At 46.2% G+C, this 27,796-nt stretch overlaps 2 protein-coding genes across 2 annotated transcripts in view; one reads left to right on the top strand and one right to left on the bottom strand.

Moving 5' to 3' along the window:
• snx17 (sorting nexin 17) overlaps window positions 1-27,796 on the bottom strand; it is a 649,426-nt gene that overhangs the window by 466,478 nt on the left and 155,152 nt on the right. The window lies entirely within an intron of this gene.
• The window catches only part of LOC121548470 (neuroblastoma-amplified sequence-like), a 100,448-nt gene that overhangs the window by 41,811 nt on the left and 30,841 nt on the right, over window positions 1-27,796 (top strand). The window contains exons 8-12 of the mRNA XM_045210113.1: window positions 16,319-16,452; window positions 19,668-19,766; window positions 20,473-20,611; window positions 20,962-21,027; window positions 23,145-23,273. Coding sequence (XP_045066048.1) covers window positions 16,319-16,452; window positions 19,668-19,766; window positions 20,473-20,611; window positions 20,962-21,027; window positions 23,145-23,273 — 567 coding nt within the window. The remainder of the gene's footprint in view (window positions 1-16,318; window positions 16,453-19,667; window positions 19,767-20,472; window positions 20,612-20,961; window positions 21,028-23,144; window positions 23,274-27,796) is intronic.

The following is a 27,796-nucleotide window of genomic DNA, read 5'->3' as shown; positions in this document are numbered from 1 at the left end:
CCCCCATCTCTCTCTCTCTCTCTCTCCCCCCATCTGTCAGGGACTCCGGTCACATTGTCTCTCTATCACTCTCTCGGTCTCACTCTGTCTCCAGACCTGTCAACCTTTACTCAATTTTGAAGTCAGAGGGGATGCAGCCAGTGGTCAGGGATGAGGGAAGTGAGGAATGGGAGAAGGTCTCCAGAGATGGTCTGGAGAAAAGAGGAGGGGAAGGATTCGAGTGGGCAGGTTGTCAGGCAGCCCCAGACCTCACTAGTTACAGGAGGTCATCTGGAGAGAGAGGGGAGAAAGAGGTCAAGGCGTAGGGTAGTTCTGTGTGAGTGAGACCAGTGGACTCAATAGGCTGAGTGAGTAGCGGATGTCGTCAACCTTCATTTCAAAGTGGTTGACAAAGTCGTCCGCAGAGGAGGAGGGGGTGGTGGATTATGAAGGGAGAAGGCGGAAAATACACTGCTCAAAAAAATAAAGGGAACACTTAAACAACACAATGTAACTCCAAGTCAATCACACTTCTGTGAAATCAAACTGTCCACTTAGGAAGCAACACTGATTGACAATACATTTCTCATGCTGTTGTGCAAATGGAATAGACAACAGGTGGAAATTATAGCCAATTAGCAAGACACCCCCAATAAAGGACTGGTTTTGCAGGTGGTGACCACAGACCACTTCTCAGTTCCTATGCTTCCTGGCTGATGTTTTGGTCACTTTTGAATGCAGGCGGTGCTTTCACTCTAGTGGTAGCATGAGACGGAGTCTACAACCCACACAAGTGGCTCAGGTAGTGCAGCTCATCCAGGATGGCACATCAATGCGAGCTGTGGCAAGAAGGTTTGCTGTGTCTGTCAGTGTAGTGTCCAGAGCATGGAGGCGCTACCAGGAGACAGGCCAGTACATCAGGAGACGTGGAGGAGGCCGTAGGAGGGCAACAACCCAGCAGCAGGACTGCTACCTCCGCCTTTGTGCAAGGAGGAGCAGGAGGAGCACTGCCAGAGCCCTGCAAAATGACCTCCAGCAGGCCACAAATGTGCATGTGTCTGCTCAAACGGTCAGAAACATACTCCATGAGGGTGGTATGAGGGCCCGACGTCTACAGGTGAGGGTTGAGCTTACAGCCCAACACCGTGCAGGACGTTTGGCATTTGCCAGAGAACACCAAGATTGGCAAATTCGCCACTGGCGCCCTGTGCTCTTCACAGATGAAAGCAGGTTCACACTGAGCACATGTGACAGAGTCTGGAGACGCCGTGGAGAACGTTCTGCTGCCTGCAACATCCTCCAGCATGACCGGTTTGGCGGTGGGTCAGTCATGGTGTGGGGTGGCATTTCTTTGGGGGGCCGCACAGCCCTCCAAGTGCTCGCCAGAGGTAGCCTGACTGCCATTAGGTACCGAGATTAGATCCTCAGACCCCTTGTGAGACCATATGCTGGTGCGGTTGGCCCTGAGTTCCTCCTAATGCAAGACAATGCTAGACCTCATGTGGCTGGAGTGTGTCAGCAGTTCCTGCAAGAGGAAGGCATTGATGCTATGGACTGGCCCGCCCGTTCCCCAGACCTGAATCCAATTGAGCACATCTGGGACATCATGTCTCGCTCCATCCACCAACGCCACGTTGCACCACAGACTGTCCAGGAGTTGGCTGATGCTTTAGTCCAGGTCTGGGAGGAGATCCCTCAGGAGACCATCCCCCACCTCATCAGGAGCATGCCCAGACGTTGTAGGGAGGTCATACAGGCACGTGGAGGCCACACACACTACTGAACCTCATTTTGACCTGATTTAAGGACATTACATCAAAGTTGGATCAGCCTGTAGTGTGGTTTTCCACTTTAATTTTGAGGGTGACTCCAAATCCAGACCTCCATGGGTTGATAAATTTGATTTCCATTGATAATTTTTGTGTGATTTTGTTGTCAGCACATTCAACTATGTAAAGAAAAAAGTATTTAGTAAGATTATTTCATTCATTCAGATCTAGGATGTGTTATTTTAGTGTTTTTGAGCAGTGTAGTTTCCTAGGGTTGAAAATAGCTTTCCACGGTTAGAAAATAGTTTCCTAGGGTTAGAGGCAGAAGCTTGACATTTAATGGTAGAAAGTGGCTTTAGCAGCGGATACAGAGGATGCATTGTTGGGAAAGGACCCGTATGTAAGCATTTCACTGTTAGTCTACACCTGTTTGTTTACAAGCAAATAACAGTTGATTTGAATTATATTTGACCTTTTCACTAAACTATCCACATAAAGCCACCTATTAATTAGAATAGTCATGATCCATGAATTTAACCTAGAAAAATTGTCATTGAGACCACCTCAATTTCATTTAGGATCAAACAAAATACTTCTGTGTTGGCTACATTGTTTAACATAATTTAAGACTAGGTTTCAGGAAATGGCAGTTACAGGTAAAAAAAAAAATACAAAATGGTTCTCAAGTAAATTACTAAGAAAATCTCATCCGTTGTTTAAAAATGGCCTTTTTGTCTTTGTGCAGATTGCCATGTCTCATTTTCGATTCATTGAACAGGATCTCTCTTTTTCAAACAAGCATTGCGGAGCTGGTTACAATTTCAATGTCATCCCCCAGAAAATATGGAAATAATTTTATTGTGGAACTCAAATGTGCTGGTTGGTAAAATACCTATAATTATGGAAAAGGTATCTGGTCTGTCTGGCAGCTGGAGGAGGTAGGGAACTAGTCTGTCTGCCCAATATAAAGGATCAAGGGAGGAGGCAGGGAACTGGTCTGTCTGCCCAATATAAAGGATCAACACTGGCAGAGGAACAAACATAGCATGAATAGGAAAGTATAACGGTTTCATTTGAGGACCAGGATGTTGCCAGCTGTGCCATACAGATTGCAAAATATATGGGAGGAGATTTTTGATGTACCGATTCCATGGTTACAGGGGGTGTATGAGTTGATATATAAAATGATGCAAGATTCAAGACTTGGTGCTTTTCAGCTAAAATTATTGTACAGAATTCTTGCCACCAACATTTTTGAATATTTGGGGCATGCAACCATCGCAGCTCTGCAGATTTTGTTTTGAGGATACAGAATCAATAGACAATTTGTTCTGGTATTGCCCTCAGCTAGCCTGTTTATAGTCTCAGGTTCAGGAATGGCTGAAAAAGCATAGCATTAATCTAAAATTGACCCTAGAAATAGCATAGTTGGGAGATCTGGAGAGACCTGGTCAGTCAATTAATAGTATACTAATACTCTTAGGAAAAGTATATCTTCAACTCGCAATCTGTGGATTCCATTTTATGAGATTCAAATTGTATTCTAAACATCACAGCCCAGTTGAAAGATATGGTGCATTCGGAAAGTATTCAGACCCCTTGACTTTTTCCACAATTTGTTACGTTACAGCCTTATTCTAAAATTGATTAAATTGTTTTTTCTCTTCATCAATCTACACACAATACCCCATAATGACAAAGCAAAGACTGGTTTTCAGAAGTTTTTGCAAATTGATAAATAAAGTATTCAGACCCTTTACTCAGTACTTTGTTGAAGCGTCTTTGGCAGCGATTACAGCCTTGGGTCTTCTTGGGTATGACGCTACAAGCTTGGCACACCTGTATTTGGGGAGTTTCTCCTATTCTTCTCTGCAGATCCTCTCAAGGGTACCAAAAAATGTCTGCAGCATTGAAGGTCCCCAAGAACACAGTGGCCTGCAAAACTCTTCCTAGAGCTGGCCGCCCGTCCAAACTGAGCAATCGGGGGAGAAGGGCCTTGGTCAGGCAGGTGACCAAGAACCCGATGGTCACTCTGTCAGAGCTCTAGAGTTCCTCTTTGGAGATGGGAGAACCTTCCAGAAGGACAACCATCTCTGCAGCACTCCACCAAATCAGGCCTTTATGGTAGAGTGGCCAGACGGAAGCCACTCCTCAGTAAAAGGCACATGACACCCCGCTTGGAGTTTGCCAAAAGGCATCTAAAGACTCTCAGACCATGAGAGAAATGATTCTCTGGTCTGATGAAACCAAGATTGAACTCTTTGGCCTGAATGCCAAGTGTCACGTCTGGAGGAAACCTGGCACCAACCCTACGGTGAAGCATGGTGGTGGCAGCATCCTGCGGTGGGGATGTTTTTCAGTGGCAGGGACTGGGAGACTAGTCAGGATCGAGGGAAAGATGAATGGAGCAAAGTAAAGCGAGATCCTTGATGAAAACCTGCTCCAAAGTGCTCAGGACCTCAGACTTTCTTTCTTAATAGTATGCAGTTTGTTGGGCTTTGATACCTCATGATTGAGTATTGTTTTACTTAATCTCTCTCGCTCCTTCTCTCTCTTTCTCGTTCTCTTCTCTCTCTCGCTCCTTCTCGCTCTCGCTCTCTCCTTCTCTCTCCTCTCTCCTCTCCTCTCTCTCTTTCTCTCCTCTCTCCTCTCTCGCTCGCTCGCTCTCCTCTCTCTGAAATTTAGATTGCTTTATTGCCGTGAAATACAATTAGTAGATATTGTCAAAGCAGTATAGTGGTACAGCATTTCAGTAAATCCAGTACAATGCAGTGAGGATAATGGACTAGTTTAATAGTTTAATAGTACAGTGGGGGGAAAAAGTATCTAGTCAGCCACCAATTGTGCAAGTTCTCCCACTTAAAAAGATGAGAGAGGCCTGTAATTTTCTTCATAGGTACACGTCAACTATGACAGACAAATTGAGGAAAAAAATTCCAGAAAATCACATTTGTAGGATTTTTAATGAATGTATTTGCAAATTATGGTGGAAAATAAGTATTTGGTCACCTACAAACAAGCAAGATTTCTGGCTCTCACAGACCTGTAACTTCTTCTTTAAGAGGCTCCTCTGTCCTCCACTCGTTACCTGTATTAATGGCACCTGTTTGAACTTGTTATCAGTATAAAAGACACCTGTCCACAACTTCAAACAGTCGCACTCCAAACTCCACTATGGCCAAGACCAAAGAGCTGTCAAAGGACACCAGAAACAAAATTGTAGACCTGCACCAGGCTGGGAAGACTGAATCTGCAATAGGTAAGCAGCTTGGTTTGAAGAAATCAACTGTGGGAGCAATTATTAGGAAATGGAAGACATACAAGACCACTGATAATCTCCCTCGATCTGGGGCTCCACGCAAGATCTCACCCCGTGGGGTCAAAATGATCACAAGAACGGTGAGCAAAAATCCCAGAACCACACAGGGGGACCTAGTGAATGACCTGCAGAGAGTCTGGGACCAAAGTAACAAAGCCTACCATCAGTAACACACTACGCCGCTGGGACTCAAATCCTGCAGTGCGAGACGTGTCCCCCTGCTTAAGCCAGTACATGTCCAGGCCCGTCTGAAGTTTGCTAGAGTGCATTTGGATGATCCAGAAGAGGATTGGGAGAATGTCATATAGTCAGATGAAACCAAAATAGAACTTTTAGGTAAAAACTCAACTTGTCGTGTTTGGAGGACAAAGAATGCTGAGTTGCATCCAAAGAACACCATACCTACTGTGAAGCATGGGGGTGGAAACATCATGCTTTGGGGCTGTTTTTCTGCAAAGGGACCAGGACGACTGATCCGTGTAAAGGAAAGAATGAATGGGGCCATGTATCGTGAGATTGAGTGAAAACCTCCTTCCATCAGCAAGGGCATTGAAGATGAAACGTGGCTGGGTCTTTCAGCATGACAATGATCCCAAACACACCACCCGGGCAACGAAGGAGTGGCTTCGTAAGAAGCATTTCAAGGTCCTGGAGTGGCCTAGCAAGTCTCCAGATCTCAACCTCATAGAAAATCTTTGGAGGGAGTTGAAAGTCTTTGTTGCCCAGTGACAGCCCCAATACATCACTGCTCTAGAGGAGATCTGTATGGAGGAATGGGCCAAAATACCAGCAACAGTGTGTGAAAACCTTGTGGAGACTTACAGAAAACGTTTGACCTGTGTCATTGCCAACAAAGGGTATATAACAAAGTATTGAGTAACTTTTGTTATTGACCAAATACTTATTTTCCACCATAATTTGCAAATATATTCATAAAAAATCCTACAATGTGATTTTTCTGGAATTTTTTTTCTCATTTTGTCTGTCATAGTTGACGTGTACCTATGATGAAAATTACAGGCCTCTCTCATCTTTTTTAAGTGGGAGAACTTGCACAATTGGTGGCTGACTAAATACTTTTTCCCCCCACTGTACATATAATCATGTATACAGGTACAACACTACTGCTGTGTTATTGTGGAGTCTTCGATAGATACATTCAATCAAATTATATGATGTATAATTTGTGTTTAGAAAATGGCTAAGAATTGTACAATGATGGTTACACTATGTATTACTTGTAAGTTATACACCATGTAAATACTTCAGGGAAATAATTGTCATGGGATGCCCCTCAGGTTGGCAGTAATATTTGCGGTTTATGTTATTAATAAATGCACAGAAGTTGGGAATCGATTGAGATATTTTATTTAAAAAACATTATCTTATTTGGGAGTATTTCTCACAGTAGAGGAAAAAGTGCATCTCTGTTTCTACCTCCCCCGTCCTGCAGTGACCACAGACGCTCCTCTTTGGGTAGCCATGTCTTTTTGTATCTCCCTTTTTCTATAGACAATAAGTGGTTGCTGAACCTGTATTTGGTCAGGATCTGTCTCTGTTTTGTATCTCTGACAGAGTAGAGATATTATGCCAATTTTTATTATCTTTTGAGGGCCAAATAGCAATTTAGTTTATTCTGTGTTTTTGTTAAATGTTCCCAATTTGTCAAATAGTGTTCATTTTTGTAACAATTTGATTTCCCTGTGTGGTTGGATAATATAGTTGTTTAGGGGTTTTAACTGCTGACATAGGGGACTCTTTTCAGGGTTCATCTCTTGGGTTTCCAGTGCTTTGAATTGTAAGGATGTTTTGGGGCTTAATTTCAAAATGGTTCCAAAATGTTGGTTCTTTTCTTTATATTTACAATTAAAGGGAATCGTCCGAGTTCCGCTCTGCATGCATTATCTGGTACTTTTCTTTTGGATATTTAGGATAGTTCTGCAGAATTCTGTTTGTAGATTTTCTATTGGGTTTTTCTTCCAATGCTTATAATCATAATTACAGGTTGGACCCCAAACCTCGCTTCCACATAGTACAATTGGTCAAATTACACTTAAATATTTTGCACTAGATTTGGATAGGAATACTTATTTTTGAGCTTTTTCTTTTTATGGAGTAAAATGCTTTGCGTTATTTTTCTTTTAGTCCATTCGCTGCCAGACCAAATCCACCAGAGGCTCTGATTATTAGTCCCAGGTAGTTGTACCATTGGACGTGTTCAACCAGGAGGTATTTCCTCATTTGAAGGAGTGTCTGCTGCTCTGATTCCTGGCATTTTTTTCATGAAAATCACGACTGGTTTTCCAAAAGTTTGTTGATTGCCCAGTTGATACTGTATTCCCAAAGAATGTTAGGTTGTTCCTGTAGAACTACATGTGTTCTTCAGCTAAATAGATTCTATGATGTCGTGTACTTTACCCCCCCCGCTGCTGTGGAGGGTTGTGTAATATAATCCATTATGCCATACGGAATCAAAAGCATTCTTAAAATCAACAAAACATGCGAATACTTTTCCTTCTGATTTTCTGTTGAACATGCTGGTTTATTAGTGTGTGTGTGTAATGTGTATGTGGTCTGTTCTGTGTTTGGGTAGAAAGATAATTTAGTTTTTTGCTGAGAGTGTTATGTTGTGTGAGGAAGGTCTGTATTGGGTCATTGAGAATACAGCAGAACAGTTTCCCCATGTTACTGGTGACACATATTCCCCTAATAGGTATTAGCGTCTAATTTGTCACCTTTTTATACAAGGGGGTTATGAGCCCCTCATTCCAAATATCAGGGAAGCAGCAACTCTCCAAAACCAGGTTGAATAGTTTTAATAAGTCATCCTCCAGCTCAGGAGTACTGTGTTTAAGCGTTTCATTCCTGATGCTGTCAGGGCCAAATACCTTTCCAGGTTTAAGGCTTTGTATTTTCTTCCAAAGTTCAGCCTGTGTAATTTGGTAGTCAGTTGGGTTCTAGTTGTTTTTAATTGTGTTTTCTAGGGAGCTGAGGTTTTCTTGCATATTGTTTTTTGTTTAAGATTAAGGTCTTCTAAAATGTATTATTCTAGAGACTTTCAAAGTGATCTTTCCAAGTGTTGCCATTTTGAATGGGCAGGTCCTTCCTCTGTTTTCCATTTAGACCAGAACTGGTTTCCATCGATGGAGTCTTCAGTCTCTTTCAGTGTTATCAAAATGCTTCAGTTTCTTCCATTTTAGGTTTTGTTTGTATTCATTCAATGTGTCACAATATTGTTGCCCAACGTCTCTATCTTGTGATTAGTAAAGTCTATTTAATTAAGATTTATGAGATTATGTTCGGCATCAAACCACTTCTCTCTTTTGATGTTTTGAATTAGAACAGTTTTTATGTCGCATAAATTTGCTTTTGTGGCTGCTTTATGATAGATCTCATTTAATTTGTTCACAGACAAATTCCATTACTAGTGATGGGAATATGGAGGGATGGTCCAAATATGTCTATTACCCCTCAGGGTCTACACCGCTGGGCTGGTTCTGGCACCGCTGAGCTGGTTTGGTTCTGGCACCGCTGAGCTGGGTTGGTTCTGGCACCGCTGGGCTGGTTCTGGCACCGCTGAGCTGGTTCTGGCACCGCTGAGCTGGGCTGGTTCTGGCACCGCTGGGCTGGTTCTGGCACCGCTGAGCTGGGTTGGTTCTGGCACCGCTGAGCTGGGTTGGTTCTGGCACCGCTGGGTTGGTTCTGGCACCGCTGAGCTGGGTTGGTTCTGGCACCGCTGAGCTGGGTTGGTTCTGGCACCGCTGAGCTGGTTCTGGCACCGCTGGGCTGGTTCCGGCACCGCTGAGCTGGGCTGGTTCCGGCACCGCTGAGCTGGGCTGGTTCTGGCACCGCTGGGCTGGTTCCGGCACCGCTGAGCTGGGTTGGTTCTGGCACCGCTGAGCTGGGTTGGTTCCGGCACCGCTGGGCTGGGTTGGTTCCGGCACAGCTGGGCTGGTTCCGGCACCGCTGGGCTGGTTCTGGCACTGCTGAGCTGGGCTGGATCTGGCACCGCTGGTTTAGGTCTAGCGTCGCTTGGCTCGGACATGTTGGTATGCGCTAGAGATGTCTGTGTGTGGCTCCGCTGAGTTGAGTTAGCCTCTCTCTCCTTGGATAGCTGGGAGGTGTGGGGGCTCTGTTGCTGGGCTGGTATGGTTGTGGATCTCTGCCTAACGTGGCATCCTTCAGGTCCTTGGCAGGTCATGGACCCTAAGAGGCTGAGTGGCTTGTGAGGCTGATGGGGTGAAGGCTGTACTGGGATCAGGGGTATCTGGTCTTCCACCAGGCTGATGGGGTGAAGGCTGTACTGGGATCAGGGGTATCTGGTCTTCCACCAGGCTGATGGGGTGAAGGCTGTACTGGGATCAGGGCTATCTGGGCTTCCACCAGGCTGATGGGGTGAAGGCTGTACTGGGATCAGGGCTATCTGGGCTTCCACCAGGCTGATGGGGTGAAGGCTGTACTGGGATCAGGGCTATCTGGGCTTCCACCAGGCTGATGGGGTGAAGGCTGCACTGGGATCAGGGGTATTTGGTCTTCCACCAGGCTGATGGGGTGAAGGCTGCACTGGGATCAGGGGTATCTGGTCTTCCACCAGGCTGATGGGGTGAAGGCTGCACTGGGATCAGGGGTATCTGGGCTTCCACCAGGCTGATGGGGTGAAGGCTGCACTGGGATCAGGGGTATCTGGTCTTCCACCAGGCTGATGGGGTGAAGGCTGCACTGGGATCAGGGGTATCTGGTCTTCCACCAGGCTGATGGGGTGAAGGCTGCACTGGGATCAGGGGTATCTGGGCTTCCACCAGGCTGATGGGGTGAAGGCTGCACTGGGATCAGGGGTATTTGGTCTTCCACCAGGCTGATGGGGTGAAGGCTGCACTGGGATCAGGGGTATCTGGTCTTCCACCAGGCTGATGGGGTGAAGGCTGCACTGGGATCAGGGCTATCTGGGCTTCCACCAGGCTGATGGGGTGAAGGCTGCACTGGGATCAGGGCTATCTGGGCTTCCACCAGGCTGATGGGGCTGCTCTGTTGGTGACATGATCAGAAGCTGCTGGCGGAGGGCATCATGTCCCTCTCTCTCTGCTGCACCTCCACCTTCACTACACACAGCTCCTCTTGGAGGGCATCATGTCCCTCTCCCTCTGCTCCACCTCCACCTTCACTACACACAGCTCCTCTTGGAGGGCATCATGACCCTCTCTCTCTGCTGCACCTCCACCTTCACTACACACAGCTCCTCTTGGAGGGCATCATGTCCCCCTCTCTCTGCTGCACCTCCACCTTCACTACACACAGCTCCTCTTGGAGGGCATCATGTCCCCCTCTCTCTGCTCCACCTCCACCTTCACTACACACAGCTCCTCTTGGAGGGCATCATGTCCCTCTCTCTCTGCTGCACCTCCACCTTCACTACACACAGCTCCTCTTGGAGGGCATCATGTCCCTCTCTCTCTGCTCCACCTCCACCTTCACTACACACAGCTCCTCTTGGAGGGCATCATGTCCCTCTCTCTCTGCTGCACCTCCACCTTCACTACACACAGCTCCTCTTGGAGGGCATCATGTCCCCCTCTCTCTGCTCCACCTCCACCTTCACTACACACAGCTCCTCTTGGAGGGCATCATGTCCCTCTCCCTCTGCTCCACCTCCACCTTCACTACACACAGCTCCTCTTGGAGGGCATCATGTCCCTCTCCCTCTGCTCCACCTCCACCTTCACTACACACAGCTTCTCCCTCAACATGACCAAGACAAAGGAGATAATTGTGGACTACAGGAAAAATAAGAGGACTGAGCACGCCCCCATTCTCATCAACGGGGCTGTAGTGGAGCAGGTTGAGAGCTTCAAGTTCATTGGTGTCCACATCACCAACAAACTAACATGGTCCAAGCACACCAAGACAGTGAAGAGGGCACGACAAAACCTATTCCCCCTAAGGAGACTCAAAAGATTTGGCATGGGTCCTCAGATCCTCAAAATGTTCTACAGCTACACCATCGAGAGCATCCTGACTGGTTGCATCACCATCTGGTATGGCAACTGCTCGGCCTCCGACCGCAAGGCACTAGAGAGGGTAGTGCGTACGGCCCAGTACATCACTGGGGCAAGCTTCCTGCCATCCAGGACCTCTATACCAGGCGGTGTCAGAGGAAGCCATAAAAATGGTCAGACTCCAGCCACCCTAGTCATAGACTGTTCTCTCTGCTACCGCACGGCAAGCGGTACCGGAGCGCCAAGTCTAGGTCCAAGAGGCTTCTAAACAGCTTCTACCCCCAAGCCATAAGACTCCTGAACATCTAATCAAATGGCTACCCGGACTATTTGCATTGCCCCACCCCCCTTTACGCTGCTGCTACTCTCTGTTTATTATCTATGCATAGTCACTTTAATAATTCTACCTACATGTACATATTACCTCGACTAACCGGTTCCCCTGCACCTCGACTAACCGGTGCCCCCGCATTTCACTGTAAGGTCTACACCTGTTGTATTCGGCACATGTGACAAATACAAATTGATTTGATTTGATAATTGGACTGTGGCATTTGTGACCGACCGGCTCGATTTGGTTTTATGTAGCAACATTTACATTTTTTATTTTTTTACATTGGATAAAAGTAGAGACTCAGAGCTAGAAAATGGTACATCATACACTACAGTTGAGTAACAATGAGAAATTAATTCTGCTTTGAAAGTTGATAAACTTGTAACCTCACTTCTTTTAGAAAATGGCCCTTGAATGTTTTGGTACACCTACTGGAGAGCTCTTCTTTGTCCACACCCATTCAGCATCGTTCACACCCTTTTAAGTTTTAGCCCCACCAATCTCTTTAAGGATTCACGTGAGGCCATGTACTAAACATCCAAAGATTTCAAGACTAAAGGCTAGTTTATACTATGGGTGTATTTGTAAATTTAATCTGGATTGCCAGAGTGTGCTCAGAGTGCGCTCTGGGTGTTCGTAAACTCAGTGTTGTCAGATTGTCCGTTCGTAAATTCAGAGCGTTTCGCAGCGCACACTGGACACTAGCTGAGGAGTAGGGTTGATCCGAGCGTTCTGACCTCACAACGGCAGTCAAGCGCCCAAGCTAACTGCCTAACGTTGGGTAGCTTGCTAGCTAGTTCCAGACACAAATTAGAGAACAGCTCACTCTGACCATTTTACTCGCCCTAGAAGAGCTGGTTAGACTGATTTTATGTTATCCAGAGCGTTGGTGACTGCAACTATGCTGCTGGCAACAATTTAATTATAATTTTTTTGCCAACGTTTACTGACAACGGCCATATTCAATGGGTGTTGAGTGTTCGTAAATCCGTAAGTTATTCTCTGCTCTGGCACATTCAGACGAGTGCTCTGAAATCGGAGTAGATAGCCTGAGCGAATTTACCATCTACGTCTATCGACAGTTGTCGCAGTGACATCATGAACATTCTATTGAAATGGATACTTGCATAGTGGAGTCTTTTTGTTTAGACATGTAGCTAGCTAGCTAAACAATGAACCATAATCCCAACTCACAACGTTACCATGAATCTGTTGGTTCAATGTTAGCTAGCTAATAACTAGCAATGCAAATGGCTCTGAGATACGAATAATATAATTACACAGATCATAAACGTAACGTTAGCTAGCGAGCCAGCCAGCTAACGTTAGCTTGCTAGCTAACAGTACACTTTAACTTGAAATGAAAACGACGTTCTGACAAAATTAGAAACGTGTAATAACGGAAAATGTAGCTAGCTAGACAATCTTACCCGTATACATGGATGGACTCTTCTCCATCTCTGTAACAGATGTATTCATCATGGATGGACGCTTCTCCCTCTGTCACGGATGCCATGGTTGCCCTTAGGTTGAAGATGTAATCTGGAGACAGGTGTTTTATACAACAGCCTTCTGTGTGTTCTCTTTTCAACTCCGTCTGCATATTTGCAATCAAATGCCAGAATGTTATGCAGTTCTACTACGTGATATCTTTCAAAAAAGCCGCTCATGTTAGACAGAAACGTGCTACATGGCAGACCAATCCGAACTCATCTCTCGGCATGTCATAGCCAACTCGTTATCTCAGCCAATCATGGCTAGCCGGAAAATTGCTGTCTTTTTCTTTTGCTAAACCAACTAGGCTCGTAATTTAACCATTTCATTCATATTTACAGATGGCATACAAGTTTGTTATTAAGGCACATGAAAGTTCACATGTTCCAGAAGGCATTTCTGCCAAAAAAGTGTTTAAAATAAATACATTTACATTTAAAAAAAAGTTTACTTTCAAATGGCTCTCCTGTGAAGTAGTGACGCGCGACATGAGGCCTCGTTTTCTAAAACCAGTCACATTTGTTCAGTGTTCTGGTTTAACTTCTGTCTTAACTTCTGTCTTAACTTCTGTCTTAACTTCTGTCTTAACTTCTGTCTTAACTTCTGTCTTAACTTCTGTCTTAACTTCTGTCTTAACTTCTGTCTTAACTTCTGTCTTAACTTCTGGCTTAACTTCTGGCTTAACTTCTGGCTTAACTTCTGGCTTAACTTCTGGCTTAACTTCTGTCTTAACTTCTGTCTTAACTTCTGTCTTAACTTCTGTCTTAACTTCTGTCTTAACTTCTGTCTTAACTTCTGTCTTAACTTCTGTCTTAACTTCTGTCTTAACTTCTGTCTTAACTTCTGTCTTAACTTCTGTCTTAACTTCTGTCTTAACTTCTGTCTTAACTTCTGTCTTAACTTCTGTCTTAACTTCTGTCTTAACTTCTGTCTTAACTTCTGTCTTAACTTCTGTCTTAACTTCTGTCTTAACTTCTGTCTTAACTTCTGTCTTAACTTCTGTCTTAACTTCTGTCTTAACTTCTGTCTTAACTTCTGTCTTAACTTCTGTCTTAACTTCTGTCTTAACTTCTGTCTTAACTTCTGTCTTAACTTCTGTCTTAACTTCTGTCTTAACTTCTGTCTTAACTTCTGTCTTAACTTCTGTCTTAACTTCTGTCTTAACTTCTGTCTTAACTTCTGTCTTAACTTCTGTCTTAACTTCTGTCTTAACTTCTGTCTTAACTTCTGTCTTAACTTCTGTCTTAACTGTTCTATTGAAGCACGGCTCTCCTCCTGGAAATGCCTCAACTCTTCCATCAGCGTCTGGACAGTGTCACATTCTTGTTTGCTGTCCCTGAATTCTCTCATCTCTACTTCAAGCTAAGGGAGAGGCAGTTCTGGATTCGTTTCACCGAAAAAATTTATTTTGGTGTGCAGACAGCTGCTACAGCAGGAGGGAGGCAGGGATTTTTTTTATTTATTTATTTATTTCACCTTTATTTAACCAGGTAAGCCAGTTGAGAACAAGTTCTCATTTACAACTGCGACCTGGCCAAGATAAAGCAAAGCAGTGCGATAAAAACAACAACACAGAGTTACATATGGGGTAAACAAAACATAAAGTCAAAAAATACAACAGAAAATATATATACAGTGTGTGCAAATGTAGCAAGTTATGGAGGTAAGGCAATAAATAGGCCATAGTGCAAAATAGTTACAATTAGTATTAACACTGGAATGATAGATGTGCAAGAGATGATGTGCAAATAGAGATACTGGGGTGCAAAATAGCAAAATAAATAATATAGGGATGAGGTTGTTGGGTGGGCTAATTACAGATGGGCTGTGTACAGGTGCAGTGATCGGTAAGATGCTCTGACAACTGATGCTTAAAGTTAGTGAGGGAGATAAGAGTCTCCAGCTTCAGAGATTTTTGCAATTCGTTCCAGTCATTCGCAGCAGAGAACTGGAAGGAATGGTGGCCAAAGGAGGTGTTGGCTTTGGGAATGACCAGTGAGATATACCTGCTGGAGCGCAGACTACGGGTGGGTGTTGCTATGGTGACCAATGAGCTAAGATAAGGCAGGGATTTGCCTAGCAGTGATTTATAGATGGCCTGGAGCCAGTGGGTTTGACGACGAACATGTAGTGAGGACCAGCCAACAAGAGCGTACAGGTCACAGTGGTGGGTAGTGTATGGGGCTTTGGAGACAAAACGGATGGCACTGTGATAGACTACATCCAATTTGCTGAGTAGGGTGTTGGAGGCTATTTTGTAAATCACCGAAGTCAAGGATCGGTAGGATAGTCAGTTTTACGAGGGCATGTTTGGCAGCATGAGTGAAGGAGGCTTTGTTACGAAATAGGAAGCAGATTCTAGATTTAACTTTGGATGTGCTGTGGGCCTCCTGTTTTTGAAGGCCAGGTTTTGGTAGTTGTCGTGGAGACACGTCCGTTTTAGTTCATCATCCACTGGAGGTTTTATCATGTTCAACTCTTCTTCAAACAGCTCTAGACTTGCTTCGGAGCTTTGGATAATTGCTGTTCCGCTATTTATATATCTTATGGCATTTTGGAGTTGTGTCCACATACAATTGTTTCATGGTCTTGTTTCCAGCCATAAGATGTTTGTTTGCCTTGCGCAGGGCTGCATGCCAAGCATTTGGACGTTCGTTAAAAAGGGAAGATCCAGCTTGGTTTTATAGCAAACAGCAGGTAGCAAGAAACTGTCTTAGCAACTCCCTAGCAACATGTAAAGATTTATTAGCTTGTTAGCTATCCAGTTGAGTTATCAGGATAAAAGTTGTTTTCTGATGGGTTCTCTTCTTCTGATGTTATATTCTCAGTCCTTCTTCCTTTTGTCTTTCACTCACACGTTTTTCTCAAATGTGCTCTTCCCCTAAATCATTTGAAATATGATATATAACACTAGAAAGTAGGAGCTCATCATTTTACTTGCTGCGCTTTGGAACTCGGATCTCTCTCTCTCTCTCTCTCTCTCTCTCTCTCTCTCTCTCTCTCTCTCTCTCTCTCTCTCTCTCTCTCTCTCTCTCTCTCTCTCTCTCTCTCTCTCTCTCTCTCTCTCTCTCTCTCTCTCTCTCTCTCTCTCTCTCTCTCTCTCTCTCTCTCTCTCTCTCTCTCTCTCTCTCTCTCTCTCTCTCTCTCTCTCTCTCTCTCTCTCTCTCTCTCTCTCTCTCTCTCTCTCTCTCTCTCTCTCTCTCTCTCTCTCTCTCTCTCTCTCTCTCTCTCTCTCTCTTATAGTCTTCTTATATATTTATCTATCTGATTTGATCTATTTCAATTGATTTGATCTTAGTGAGCTTTGTTGGCATGATTAGTAGTGAAGTCTGTGTCGTTTATCATATGGTATAATATTGCTATTGCAAGAAAATGTCAGAACACGAATTGATAATCCCTCCCTCTCTCTCTTACTAACCCCCCCCCCCAGATGGTCAGTTTCCCGGGTGATTACAGCTATGCTGCAGCAGGCCTGATCTTCCTGGAGTACACAGCCAGTGCTCTGTGGTCCGCTGAGCTGCTCGTCATCACATACGGGGGCGGGCTCAAGAGCTACCTCGTCAGGTATTGGCTCATAGTCATCTTGACTTTCAACCCTCTGCTTGGGCTTTTCCGCTTTCGGTGTGTGTGAAGGGGAATTGTGTGTGTGTGTGTGAGTGTGTGTGAAGGGGAATGGTGTGTGTGTGTGTGAAGGGGAATGGTGTGTGTGTGTGTGTGTGAAGGGGAATGGTGTGTGTGAAGGGGAATGGTGTGTGTGAAGGGGAATGGTGTGTGTGTGTGTGTGTGTGAAGGGGAATGGTGTGTGTGTGTGTGTGAAGGGGAATGGTGTGTGTGTGTGTGTGTGTGTGAAGGGGAATGGTGTGTGAAGGGGAATGGTGTGTGTGTGTGAAGGGGAATGGTGTGTGTGTGTGTGTGTGTGTGTGTGTGAAGGGGAATGGTCTGTGTGTGTGTGTGTATACTCTGAGGTGAGTGGCTCCTCTGTTCCATTACAAGACTGTCTGCTGTCTAATCCTTGTTCAAACACAGATCCTGAGAGTGTTTGGATAGTGTGTGTGTGTGTGTTTGGCTGTGTGTGTTTGGCTGTGTTTGTTGGCTGATTTAATTGTTAGCTGGGCAGGGTATCAAACAGGAATCTATATATTTTATGTGTCCATGCTCACAATGAATATCCATGAAATTGTTCTCAAATTTTCCCATTTAAATATCCTGGATTGTAGCAAAACATTAGTGCACTGAGTCTCAAAGATATGGACTGTTCGGGGGGGAATTATTTGTTTGAATCAATCAATCATATTTATTTATGAAGCCCGTTGAACAGGTCAGGGTTCCATAGCCTCAAGCAGAACAGTTTGACCAGGTGGGATGGGGACGGCCAGGAGTCACCAGGTGGGATGGGGACGGCCAGGAGTCACCAGGTGGGATGGGGACGGCCAGGAGTCACCAGGTGGGATGGGGACGGCCAGGAGTCACCAGGTGGGATGGGGACGGCCAGGAGTCACCAGGTGGGATGGGGACGGCCAGGAGTCACCAGGTGGGGTGGGGGACGGCCAGGAGTCACCAGGTGGGATGGGGACGGGGGGACGGCCAGGAGTCACCAGGTGGGATGGGGACGGGGGGACGGCCAGGAGTCACCAGGTGGGGTGGGGACGGCCAGGAGTCACCAGGTGGGATGGGGACGGGGGGACGGCCAGGAGTCACCAGGTGGGATGGGGACGGCCAGGAGTCACCAGGTGGGATGGGGACGGCCAGGAGTCACCAGGTGGGATGGGGACGGCCAGGAGTCACCAGGTGGGATGGGGACGGCCAGGAGTCACCAGGTGGGATGGGGACGGCCAGGAGTCACCAGGTGGGATGGGGACGGCCAGGAGTCACCAGGTGGGATGGGGACGGCCAGGAGTCACCAGGTGGGATGGGGACGGCCAGGAGTCACCAGGTGGGATGGGGACGGCCAGGAGTCACCAGGTGGGATGGGGACGGCCAGGAGTCACCAGGTGGGATGGGGGGACGGCCAGGAGTCACCAGGTGGGATGGGGGCGGCCAGGTAGTCATCAGGCCAGGTAGTCCTGAGGCATGGTCCTAGGGCTCAGGTCCTCCGGGAGGAGAGAGAGAGAGGAGAATTAGAGGGATCATACTTAAATTCACACAGGACACCAGATAAGACAGGAGAATAACACCAGATATAACAGACTGACCCTAGCCTCCCGGCACATAGACTATTGCAGCATAGATACTGGAGGCTGAGACAGGGGGGGTCGGGAGACACTGTGGCCCCGTCCGACGATACCCCCAGACAGGGCCAACCAGGCATGATATATTCCCCACCCACTTTGCCAAAGCACAGCCCCCACACCACTGGAGGGATATCAACAGACCACCAACCTACTACCCTGAGACAAGGCTGAGTATAGCCCACCAACCTACTACCCTGAGACAAGGCTGAGTATAGACCACCAACCTACTACCCTGAGACTAGGCTGAGTATAGCCCACGAAGATCTCCTCCACTGTACGAGCCCAATGGGGCGCAAAAACAGACAGGGAGATCACGTGTTTGACTCCACCCACTCAAGTGACTCCACCCCTCCTAGGGACGGCATGGAAAGCACCAGTAAGCCAGTGACTCAGCCCCCGTAATAGGGGCAGAGGCAGAGAATCCCAGTGGAGAGAGGGGAGCCGGCCAGGTAATAGGGTCAGAGGCAGAGAATCCCAGTGGAGAGAGGGGAGCCGGCCAGGCAGAGACAGCAAGGGCGGTTCATCACACAGTGCCTTTCCGTTCACCTTCGCACCCCTGGGCCAGACTACACTCAATCATAGGACCTACTGAAGAGATGAATCTTCAGTAAAGACTTAAAGGTCGAGACAGAGTCTACGTGTCTCACATGGATAGGCAGACCATTCCATAAAAATTGAGCTCTAGCACTGTCATAGTCCCCCCGTTACACAGCCTTCATCATAATCCCCCCGTTACACAGCCTTCATCATAGTCCCCCCGTTACACAGCCTTCATCATAGTCCCCCCGTTACACAGCCTTCATCCTAGTCCCCCCGTTACACAGCCTTCATCCTAGTCCCCCCGTTACACAGCCTTCATCCTAGTCCCCCCGTTACACAGCCTTCATCCTAGTCCCCCCATTACACAGCCTTCATCATAGTCCCCCGTTACACAGCCTTCATCCTAGTCCCCCATTACACAGCCTTCATCATAGTCCCCCCGTTACACAGCCTTCATCATAGTCCCCCCGTTACACAGCCTTCATCCGCCTTGAAATAGAATCACCAGTTTAGATACAGACTTTGGGTGTTCAGAAGTCAATGTTTTGTGAGTGTGTGCCTTTTATACCGTATACCGGGGTACATTTACCTTTATTTAACTAGGCAAGTTAATTAAGATCAAATTCATATTTACAATGACGGCCTACACCGGCCAAACCCGCCCTATGGGACTTACTGACGGTATGATGGGTTGGAGGGCCCCCCCGCCTGACGTGTGCTGCGCCACTGCTTATAACTATACCTGTAAGAAATCTAAGATGTGTCAAATGATCTCCAGCTCAGGGCTCCAGCTATGCATTTGGTGTCACTTGCTAGCTAAGTGGCTAGCTGTCGAGATTATTGGTTACAGCAGAGACATTCAACCCCCTCCTGGATCAAGATCCCTGCTGCCTAAATTGTTCTAGCAAACAACAATTAGTCATTGATATCAATTTATAAAAAAATAAAAATAAAACTCAACATACTTTTTCAAAGTTTCTAATGTGTGTTTGTCCCTGCAACTCTCAGTGTGGGGACCAATCAGAGCTTCCAAGAGAACCACAGCTTCAGTTTCTCCAATCACTACTCTCACGGCATCACCACAGCGATGTACCACCCTGGGCACCGGTAAGACACCCAGCTTCACGGTCTACCTCCCTCCTCTCTCCTCTCCTCACCTCCTCACCTTCATCTGTACAAGACCCAGCAGATTCCACCATGTTACATTTTATTTTAGTCATTTAGCAGACACTCTTATCCAGAGCGACGTACGGTTAGTGCTTTCATCTTAAGATGGCTAGGTGAGACAACATATTTGCAATTTTTTTTCTCATAGCAGCTTCAGTAAGACAAGACGAGTGCATGTTTTAGTAGAATTCAGTAAATCAGGTCAGTGCAGAGAATGAGAATTGAGGAATTCTTTACGTCTATGTAAGTGCATAGACAGTAGCCTACTACATTGATGTTTCCAGTGTTTTATAACCAGAGGGTACTGTGGATCCTGACAGGAGGTTTGTTGTTTCAGTGTTTTATAACCAGAGGGTACTGTGGATCCTGACAGGAGGTTTGTTGTTTCAGTGTTTTATAACCAGAGGGTACTGTGGATCCTGACAGGAGGTTTGTTGTTTCAGTGTTTTATAACCAGAGGGTACTGTGGATCCTGACAGGAGGTTTGTTGTTTCAGTGTTTTATAACCAGAGGGTACTGTGGATCCTGACAGGAGGTTTGTTGGGTCTAGTACTGATGTAAACAACGGATCTAAACACGTCTTGATGGTGTGTGTGTCTCTCTCTGTGTGTGTGTGTGTGTGTGTGTGTGTGTGTGTGTGTGTCAGGTTGCTGCTGGTGGGGGGTTGTGACTCGGGTGTTGATGATGCGTCCAGGGCGACCCGGTGTGGCCTCACGGCCTGGAGAGCACTGTCTGGGTCGCCCCATTACAAACAGGTCACTAGCTACGAGGACGACACCAGCACTGTGAGTACCTTTTTAACATTATAACATGTTGGGGGGATTTTATAGGGGCTCTATAAAATATAATGTAGGGCTCTATAAAATATAATGTACTCTGTAAAATATAATGTAGGGCTCTATTAAATATAATTAACAATAAAAAAAACAGATACCTTGAACCCGATCTAAAAAAATAAAAAATGTTCTAGAGCCCTGCCACTAATGTAAAGTATCTGTTCATTGAAACTTTTTTTTGTTGTTGAATTGTTGTATTATTATTATCCTGATTATTGAGCAAAATAGTTACATTTTACCACAATCTGAATTTTAGTCCATATTGCGCTGTTCTAACACGGTGTCTCTCTGTCCTTTAGAACCAGAAGAAAGGTTTCTTCAGTATCCCCAGCTTCAGACTCTTCTCCAGACACAACAATGAGCAGGTACCTCTCTCCTTCTTCCTGCTTTCCTCTCTCCTCTCTCCTTCTTCCTGCTTTCCTCTCTCCTCTCTCCTTCTTCCTGCTTTCCTCTCTCCTCCCTCATTCTTCCTTCTTCCTGCTTTCCTCTCTCCTCCCTCCTTCTTCCTTCTTCCTGCTTTCCTCTCTCCTCCCTCATTCTTCCTTCTTCCTGCTTTCCTCTCTCCTCCCTCATTCTTCCTTCTTCCTGCTTTCCTCTCTCCTCCCTCCTTCTTCCTTCTTCCTGCTTTCCTCTCTCCTCCCTCTTTCTTCCTTCTTCCTGCTTTCCTCTCTCCTCCCTCCTTCTTCCTTCTTCCTGCTTTCCTCTCTCCTCCCTCCTTCTTCCTTCTTCCTGCTTTGCTCTCTCCTCTCTCCTTCTTCCTGCTTTCCTCTCTCCTCTCTCCTTCTTCCTGCTTTCCTCTCTCCTCTCTCCTTCTTCCTGCTTTCCTCTCTCCTCCCTCATTCTTTCTTCACTCCTCTCATTACTTCTCTCCCGCCCTACTCACTATCCTTCCTTCCTTCCTTCCTTCCTTCCTTCCCTCCTTCCCTCCTTCCCTCCTTCCCTTCCTTCCTGCCTTCCTTCCTTCCTTCCTTCCTTCCTTTTCCTCCTGGCTCAGACGACGCTACTGACTGTCTTAACAGTAGATCCATGAATGATCTGGCATTAAGTCTGTGGTTTGTTCCCAGTAGATCCATGAATGATCTGGCATTAAGTCTGTGGTTTGTTCCCAGTAGATCCATGAATGATCTGGCATTAAGTCTGTGGTTTGTTCCCAGTAGATCCATGAATGATCTGGCATTAAGTCTGTGGTTTGTTCCCAGTAGATCCATGAATGATCTGGCATTAAGTCTGTGGTTTGTTCCCAGTAGATCCATGAATGATCTGGCATTAAGTCTGTGGTTTGTTCCCAGTAGATCCATGAATGATCTGGCATTAAGTCTGTGGTTTGTTCCCAGTAGATCCATGAATGATCTGGCATTAAGTCTGTGGTTTGTTCCCAGTAGATCCATGAATGATCTGGCATTAAGTCTGTGGTTTGTTCCCAGTAGATCCATGAATGATCTGGCATTAAGTCTGTGGTTTGTTCCCAGTAGATCCATGAATGATCTGGCATTAAGTCTGTGGTTTGTTCCCAGTAGATCCATGAATGGTCTGGCATTAAGTCTGTGGTTTGTTCCCAGTAGATCCATGAATGATCTGGCATTAAGTCTGTGGTTTCTTCACCTACAGCATCAGTCACACATTTCCCCATGCAGTACAGTGTATTTCCTGTCTATCCCCTGATGTGTTTCCTGGCCGTGTGTGTTCTTGTTTTCCTACATTATCAGGACCCAAATGTCTTAATAATTCACCCAAATGTCTTAATACTTCACCCAAATGTCTTAATACTTCACCCAAATGTCTTAATACAAATGTCTTAATAATTCACCCAAATGTCTTAATAATTGACCCAAATGTCTTAATAATTCACCCAAATGTCTTAATAATTGACCCAAATGTCTTAATAATTGACCCAAATGTCTTAATAATTGACCCAAATGTCTTAATAATTCACCCAAATGTCTTAATACTTCACCCAAATGTCTTAATACTTCACCCAAATGTCTTAATAATTCACCCAAATGTCTTAATAATTGACCCAAATGTCTTAATACTTCACCCAAATGTCTTAATAATTGACCCAAATGTCTTAATACTTCACCCAAATGTCTTAATACTTCACCCAAATGTCTTAATACTTCACCCAAATGTCTTAATACTTCACCCAAATGTCTTAATACTTCACCCAAATGTCTTAATAATTCACCCAAATGTCTTAATAATTCACCCAAATGTCTTAATAATTCACCCAAATGTCTTAATAATTCACCCAAATGTTTTTATGGTTTAGGGTTTGGGTGTTAGGGGTAGGGTTAGGTTAGGGAAAATAGGATTGTTAATGGTCAAACATTTTTACACTCCAGAAAGTCCTGAAAAGTCATGAAAACAAAGGTGTTTGACTATGTGTGTGTGTGTGTTTGACTGTGTGTGTGTGTGTAACTGTGTGTGTGTAACTGTGTGTGTGTGTGTATGTGTAACTCTGTGTGTGTAACTCTGTGTGCAGGACGGTGTGTTTCGTATGAGTCTGTCTCCTGACGGGTCTCTCCTGGCCGTCATCCATTTCTCTGGACGTCTGTCTGTATGGGACCTCCCCTCTCTCAGACAGACAGTCTCCTGGGACCAAGAACTACAGGTAACCACGTGTGTGTTTTAAAGTTTTCGTGGATGTGTGTGTGTAATCTGGGGTTTCTGTGTGAATGGGTGTATATGGTGCCTTCGGAAAGTATTCAGACCCCTTGACTTTTTCCACATTTTGTTACGTTACAGCCTTGTTCTAAAATGGATTACATTGAATTTTTTCCACATAAATCTACACACAATACCCCATAATGACAAAGCAAAAACAGGTTTTTAGAAATGTTATAATTAAAAAAGAATGGAAATATCACATTTACATAAGTATTCAGACCCTTTACTCAGTACATTTACGTTATTTAGCAGACGCTCTTATCCAGAGCGACTTAGAAATTGGTGCATTCACCTTATAGCCACTTTACAATGTTTTTTTTTTTTTTGGGTGGGGTAAGGGGGGGTAGAAGGATTACTTTATCCTATCCCAGGTATTCCTTAAAGAGGTGGGGTTTCAAGTGTCTCCGGAAGGTGGTGAGTGACTCCGCTGTCCTGGTGTCGTGAGGGAGCTTGTTCCACCATTGGGGTGCCAGAGCAGCGAACAGTTTTGACTGGGCTGAGCGGGAACTGTGCTTCCGCAGAGGTAGGGGGGCCAGCAGGCCAGAGGTAGATGAACGCAATGCCCTCGTTTGGGTGTAGGGACTGATCACAGCCTGAAGGTACGGAGGTGCCGTTCCCCCTCACAGCTCCGTAGGCAAGCACCATGGTCTTGTAGCAGATGCGAGCTTCAACTGGAAGCCAGTGGAGTGTGCGGAGGAGCGGGTGACGTGAGAGAACTTGGGAAGGTTGAACACCAGACGGGCTGCGGCATTCTGGATGAGTTGTAGGGGTTTAATGGCACAGGCAGGGAGCCCAGCCAACAGCGAGTTGCAGTAATCCAGACGGGAGATGACAAGTGCCTGGATTAGGACCTGTGCCGCTTCCTGTGTAAGGCAGGGTCGTACTCTCCGAATGTTGTAGAGCATGAACCTACAGGATCGGGTCACCGCCTTGATGTTAGCGGAGAACGACAGGGTGTTGTCCATGGTCACGCCAAGGCTCTTGGCACTCTGGGAGGAGGACACAACGGAGTTGTCAACCGTGATGGCGAGATCATGGAACGGGCAGTCCTTCCCCGGGAGGAAGAGCAGCTCCGTCTTGCCGAGGTTCAGCTTGAAGTGGTGATCCGTCATCCACACTGATATGTCTGCCAGACATGCAGAGATGCGATTCGCCACCTGGTTATCAGAAGGGGGAAAGGAGAAGATTAGTTGTGTGTCGTCTGCGTAGCAATGATAGGAGAGGCCATGTGAGGATATGACAGAGCCAAGTGACTTGGTGTATAGAGAGAATAGAACTGAGCCCTGGGGGACACCAGTGGTGAGAGCACGTGGTGCAGAGACAGCTTCTCGCCACGCCACTTGGTAGGAGCGACCGGTCAGGTAGGACGCAATCCAGGAGTGAGCCGCGCCGGAGATGCCCAACTCGGAGAGGGTGGAGAGGAGGATCTGATGGTTCACAGTATCAAAGGCAGCAGATAGGTCTAGAAGGATAAGAGCAGAGGAGAGAGAGTTAGCTTTAGCAGTGCGGAGAGCCTCCGTGACACAGAGAAGAGCAGTCTCAGTTGAATGACCAGTCCTGAAACCTGACTGGTTTGGATCAAGAAGGTCATTCTGAGAGAGATAGCAAGAGAGTTGGCTAAAGACGGCACGCTCAAGAGTTTTGGAGAGAAAAGAGAGAAGGGATACTGGTCTGTAGTTGTTGACATCAGAGGGATCGAGTGTTGGTTTTTTGAGAAGGGGCGCAACTCTTGCTCTCTTGAAGACGGAAGGGACATAGCCAGCGGTCAAGGATGAGTTGATGAGCGAGGTGAGGTAAGGGAGAAGGTCACCGGAGATGGTCTGGAGAAGAGAGGAGGGGATAGGGTCAAGCGGGCAGGTTGTTGGGCGGCCGGCCTTCACAAGTCGCAAGATTTTATCTGGAGAGAGAGGGGAGAAAGAAGTAAATGCGTAGGGTGGGGCAGTGTTAGCAGGACCAGCAGTGTCATTTGACTTAACAAACGAGGATCGAATGTCGTCAACCTTCTTTTCAAAATGGTTGACGAAGTCATCCACAGAGAGGGAGGAGGAGGGGGGGGGAGGAGGATTCAGCAGAGAGGAGAAGGTGGCAAAGAGCTTCCTAGGGTTAGAGGCAGATGCTTGGAATTTAGAGTGGTAGAAAGTGGATTTAGCAGCAGAGACAGATGAAGAAAATGTAGAGAGGAGGGAGTGAAAAGATGCCAGGTCCGCAGGGAGTCGAGTCTTCCTCCATTTCCGGCTCTCTCGGCTGCCCGGAGCCCTGTTCTGTGAGCTCGCAATGAGTCATCAAGCCACAAAGCAGGAGGGGAGGACCGAGCTGGCCGGGAGGATAGGGGACATAGAGAGTCAAAGGGTGCAGAAAGGGAGGAGAGGAGGGTTGAGGAGGCAGAATCAGGAGATTGGAGGGAGAAGAATTGAGCATAGGGAAGAGATGTTAGGATGTAAGTGGATAGAGTAGCGGGAGAGAGAGAGCGAAGGTTGCGACGGTACATTACCATCTGAGTAGGGGCAGAGTGAGTAGTGTTGGAGGAGAGCGAGAGCGAAAAAGATACAAAGTAGTGGTCGGAGACATGGAGGGGAGTTGCAGTGAGATTAGTAGAAGAACAGCATCTAGTAAAGATGAGGTCAAGCGTATTGCCTGCCTTGTGAGTAGGGGGGGACGGTGAGAGGGTGAGGTCAAAAGAGGAGAGGAGTGGAAAGAAGGAGGCAGAGAGAAATGAGTCAAAGGTAGACGTAGGGAGGTTGAAGTCACCCAGAACTGTGAGGGGTGAGCCGTCCTCAGGAAAGGAACTTATCAAGGCGTCAAGCTCATTGATGAACTATCCAAGGGAACCTGGAGGGCGATAAATGACAAGGATGTTAAGCTTGAATGGGCTAGTGACTGTGACAGCATGGAATTCAAATGAGGAGATAGACAGATGGGTCAGGGGAAAAAGAGAGAATGTCCACTTGGGAGAGATGATGACTCCTGTGCCACCACCCCGATGACCAGATGCTCTCGGGTATGCGAGAACACATGGTCAGACGAGGAGAGAGCAGTAGGAGTAGCAGTGTTTTCAGTGGTAATCCATGTTTCCGTCAGCGCCAAGAAGTCAAGGGACTGGAGGGTAGCATAGGCTGAGATTAACTCTGCGTTGTTGGCAGCAGAACGGCAGTTCCAGAGGCTACCGGAGACCTGGAACTCCACGTGGGTCGTGCGCGCAGGGTTCACCAGATTTGTATGGCCTGTACAGAGAGGAGAGAACAGGGATAGACAGACACATAGTTGACAGGCTACAGAAAAGGCTACAATAATGCAAAAGAGATATATATATATATATAGTGTATAATGTGTTTATTTACGTTGTATTATACAGGGCACATTTGTAAAAGAGACCGAGGTCTCAATATTTCTTCCCTGTTAAATAAATACAAAATTCTAACTCTAAAGGACTGTGTTATTCTGAGGTTGCTGGTTCGGTTTGGGTGGGTTCGCCTCCAGGCGTCAGTCAGATGATGGCAAGACACAGTTACCGGTGGTTACTTGTAGTTTACTTGGAGGAATAACAGTATATACAGTGCATTCAGAAAGTATTCAGACACCTTCCTCTTTTCCACATTTTGTTACGTTACAACCTTATTCTAAAATTGATTAAATTATTTTTCCCCCTCATCAATCTACACACAATACCCCATAATGACAAAGCAAAAATAGATATTTTTGCAAATCAATTAAAAATACAAAACTGAAATATTACATTTACATAAGTATTCAGACCCTTTACTCAGTACTTAGTTGAAGCACCTTTGGCAGCGATTACAGCATCGAGTCTTTTTGGGTATGACGCTACAAGCTTGGCACACCTGTATTTGGGGAGTTTCTCCTATTCTTCTCTGCAGATCCTCAAGCTCTGTCGTGTTGGATAGGGAGCGTTGCTGCACAGCTATTTTCAGGTCTCTCCAGAGATGCTCGATCGGGTTCAAGTCTGGACTCTAGCTGGGCCACTCAAGGACATTCAGAGACTTGTCCCAAAGCCACTCCTGCCTTGTCTTGGCTGTGGGCTTAGGGTCGTTGTCCTGTTGGAAGGTGAATCTTCGCCCCAGTCTGAGGTCCTGAGCAGGTTTTCCTCAAGGATCTCTCTGTACTTTGCTCCGTTCATATTTGCCTCGATCCTGAAAAGTCTCCCAGTTCCTGCCGCTGAAAAACATGATGCTGCCACCACCATGCTTCACCGTAGGGATGGTGCCAGGTTTCCTCCAGACGTGACACTTTGCATTCAGGCCAAAGAGTTCAATCTTGGTTTCATCAAACCAGAGAATCTTTTGGTGCCTTTTGACAAACTCCAAGCAGGCTGTCATGTGCCTATTACTGAGGAGTGGCATCCGTCTGGCCACTCTACCATAAAGGCCTGATTGGTGGAGGGCTGCAGAGATGGTTTTCCTTCTGGAAGGTTCTCCCATCTCCACAGAGGAACTCTAGAGCTCTGTCAGA

This window comes from Coregonus clupeaformis, chromosome 33 (genome assembly GCF_020615455.1).
Source record: "Coregonus clupeaformis isolate EN_2021a chromosome 33, ASM2061545v1, whole genome shotgun sequence".
In the NCBI taxonomy this organism is placed as follows: domain Eukaryota; kingdom Metazoa; phylum Chordata; class Actinopteri; order Salmoniformes; family Salmonidae; genus Coregonus; species Coregonus clupeaformis.
The sequence above is the reverse complement of the archived record's forward strand: the minus strand, read 5'-3'. Positions and strand labels throughout refer to the sequence as shown.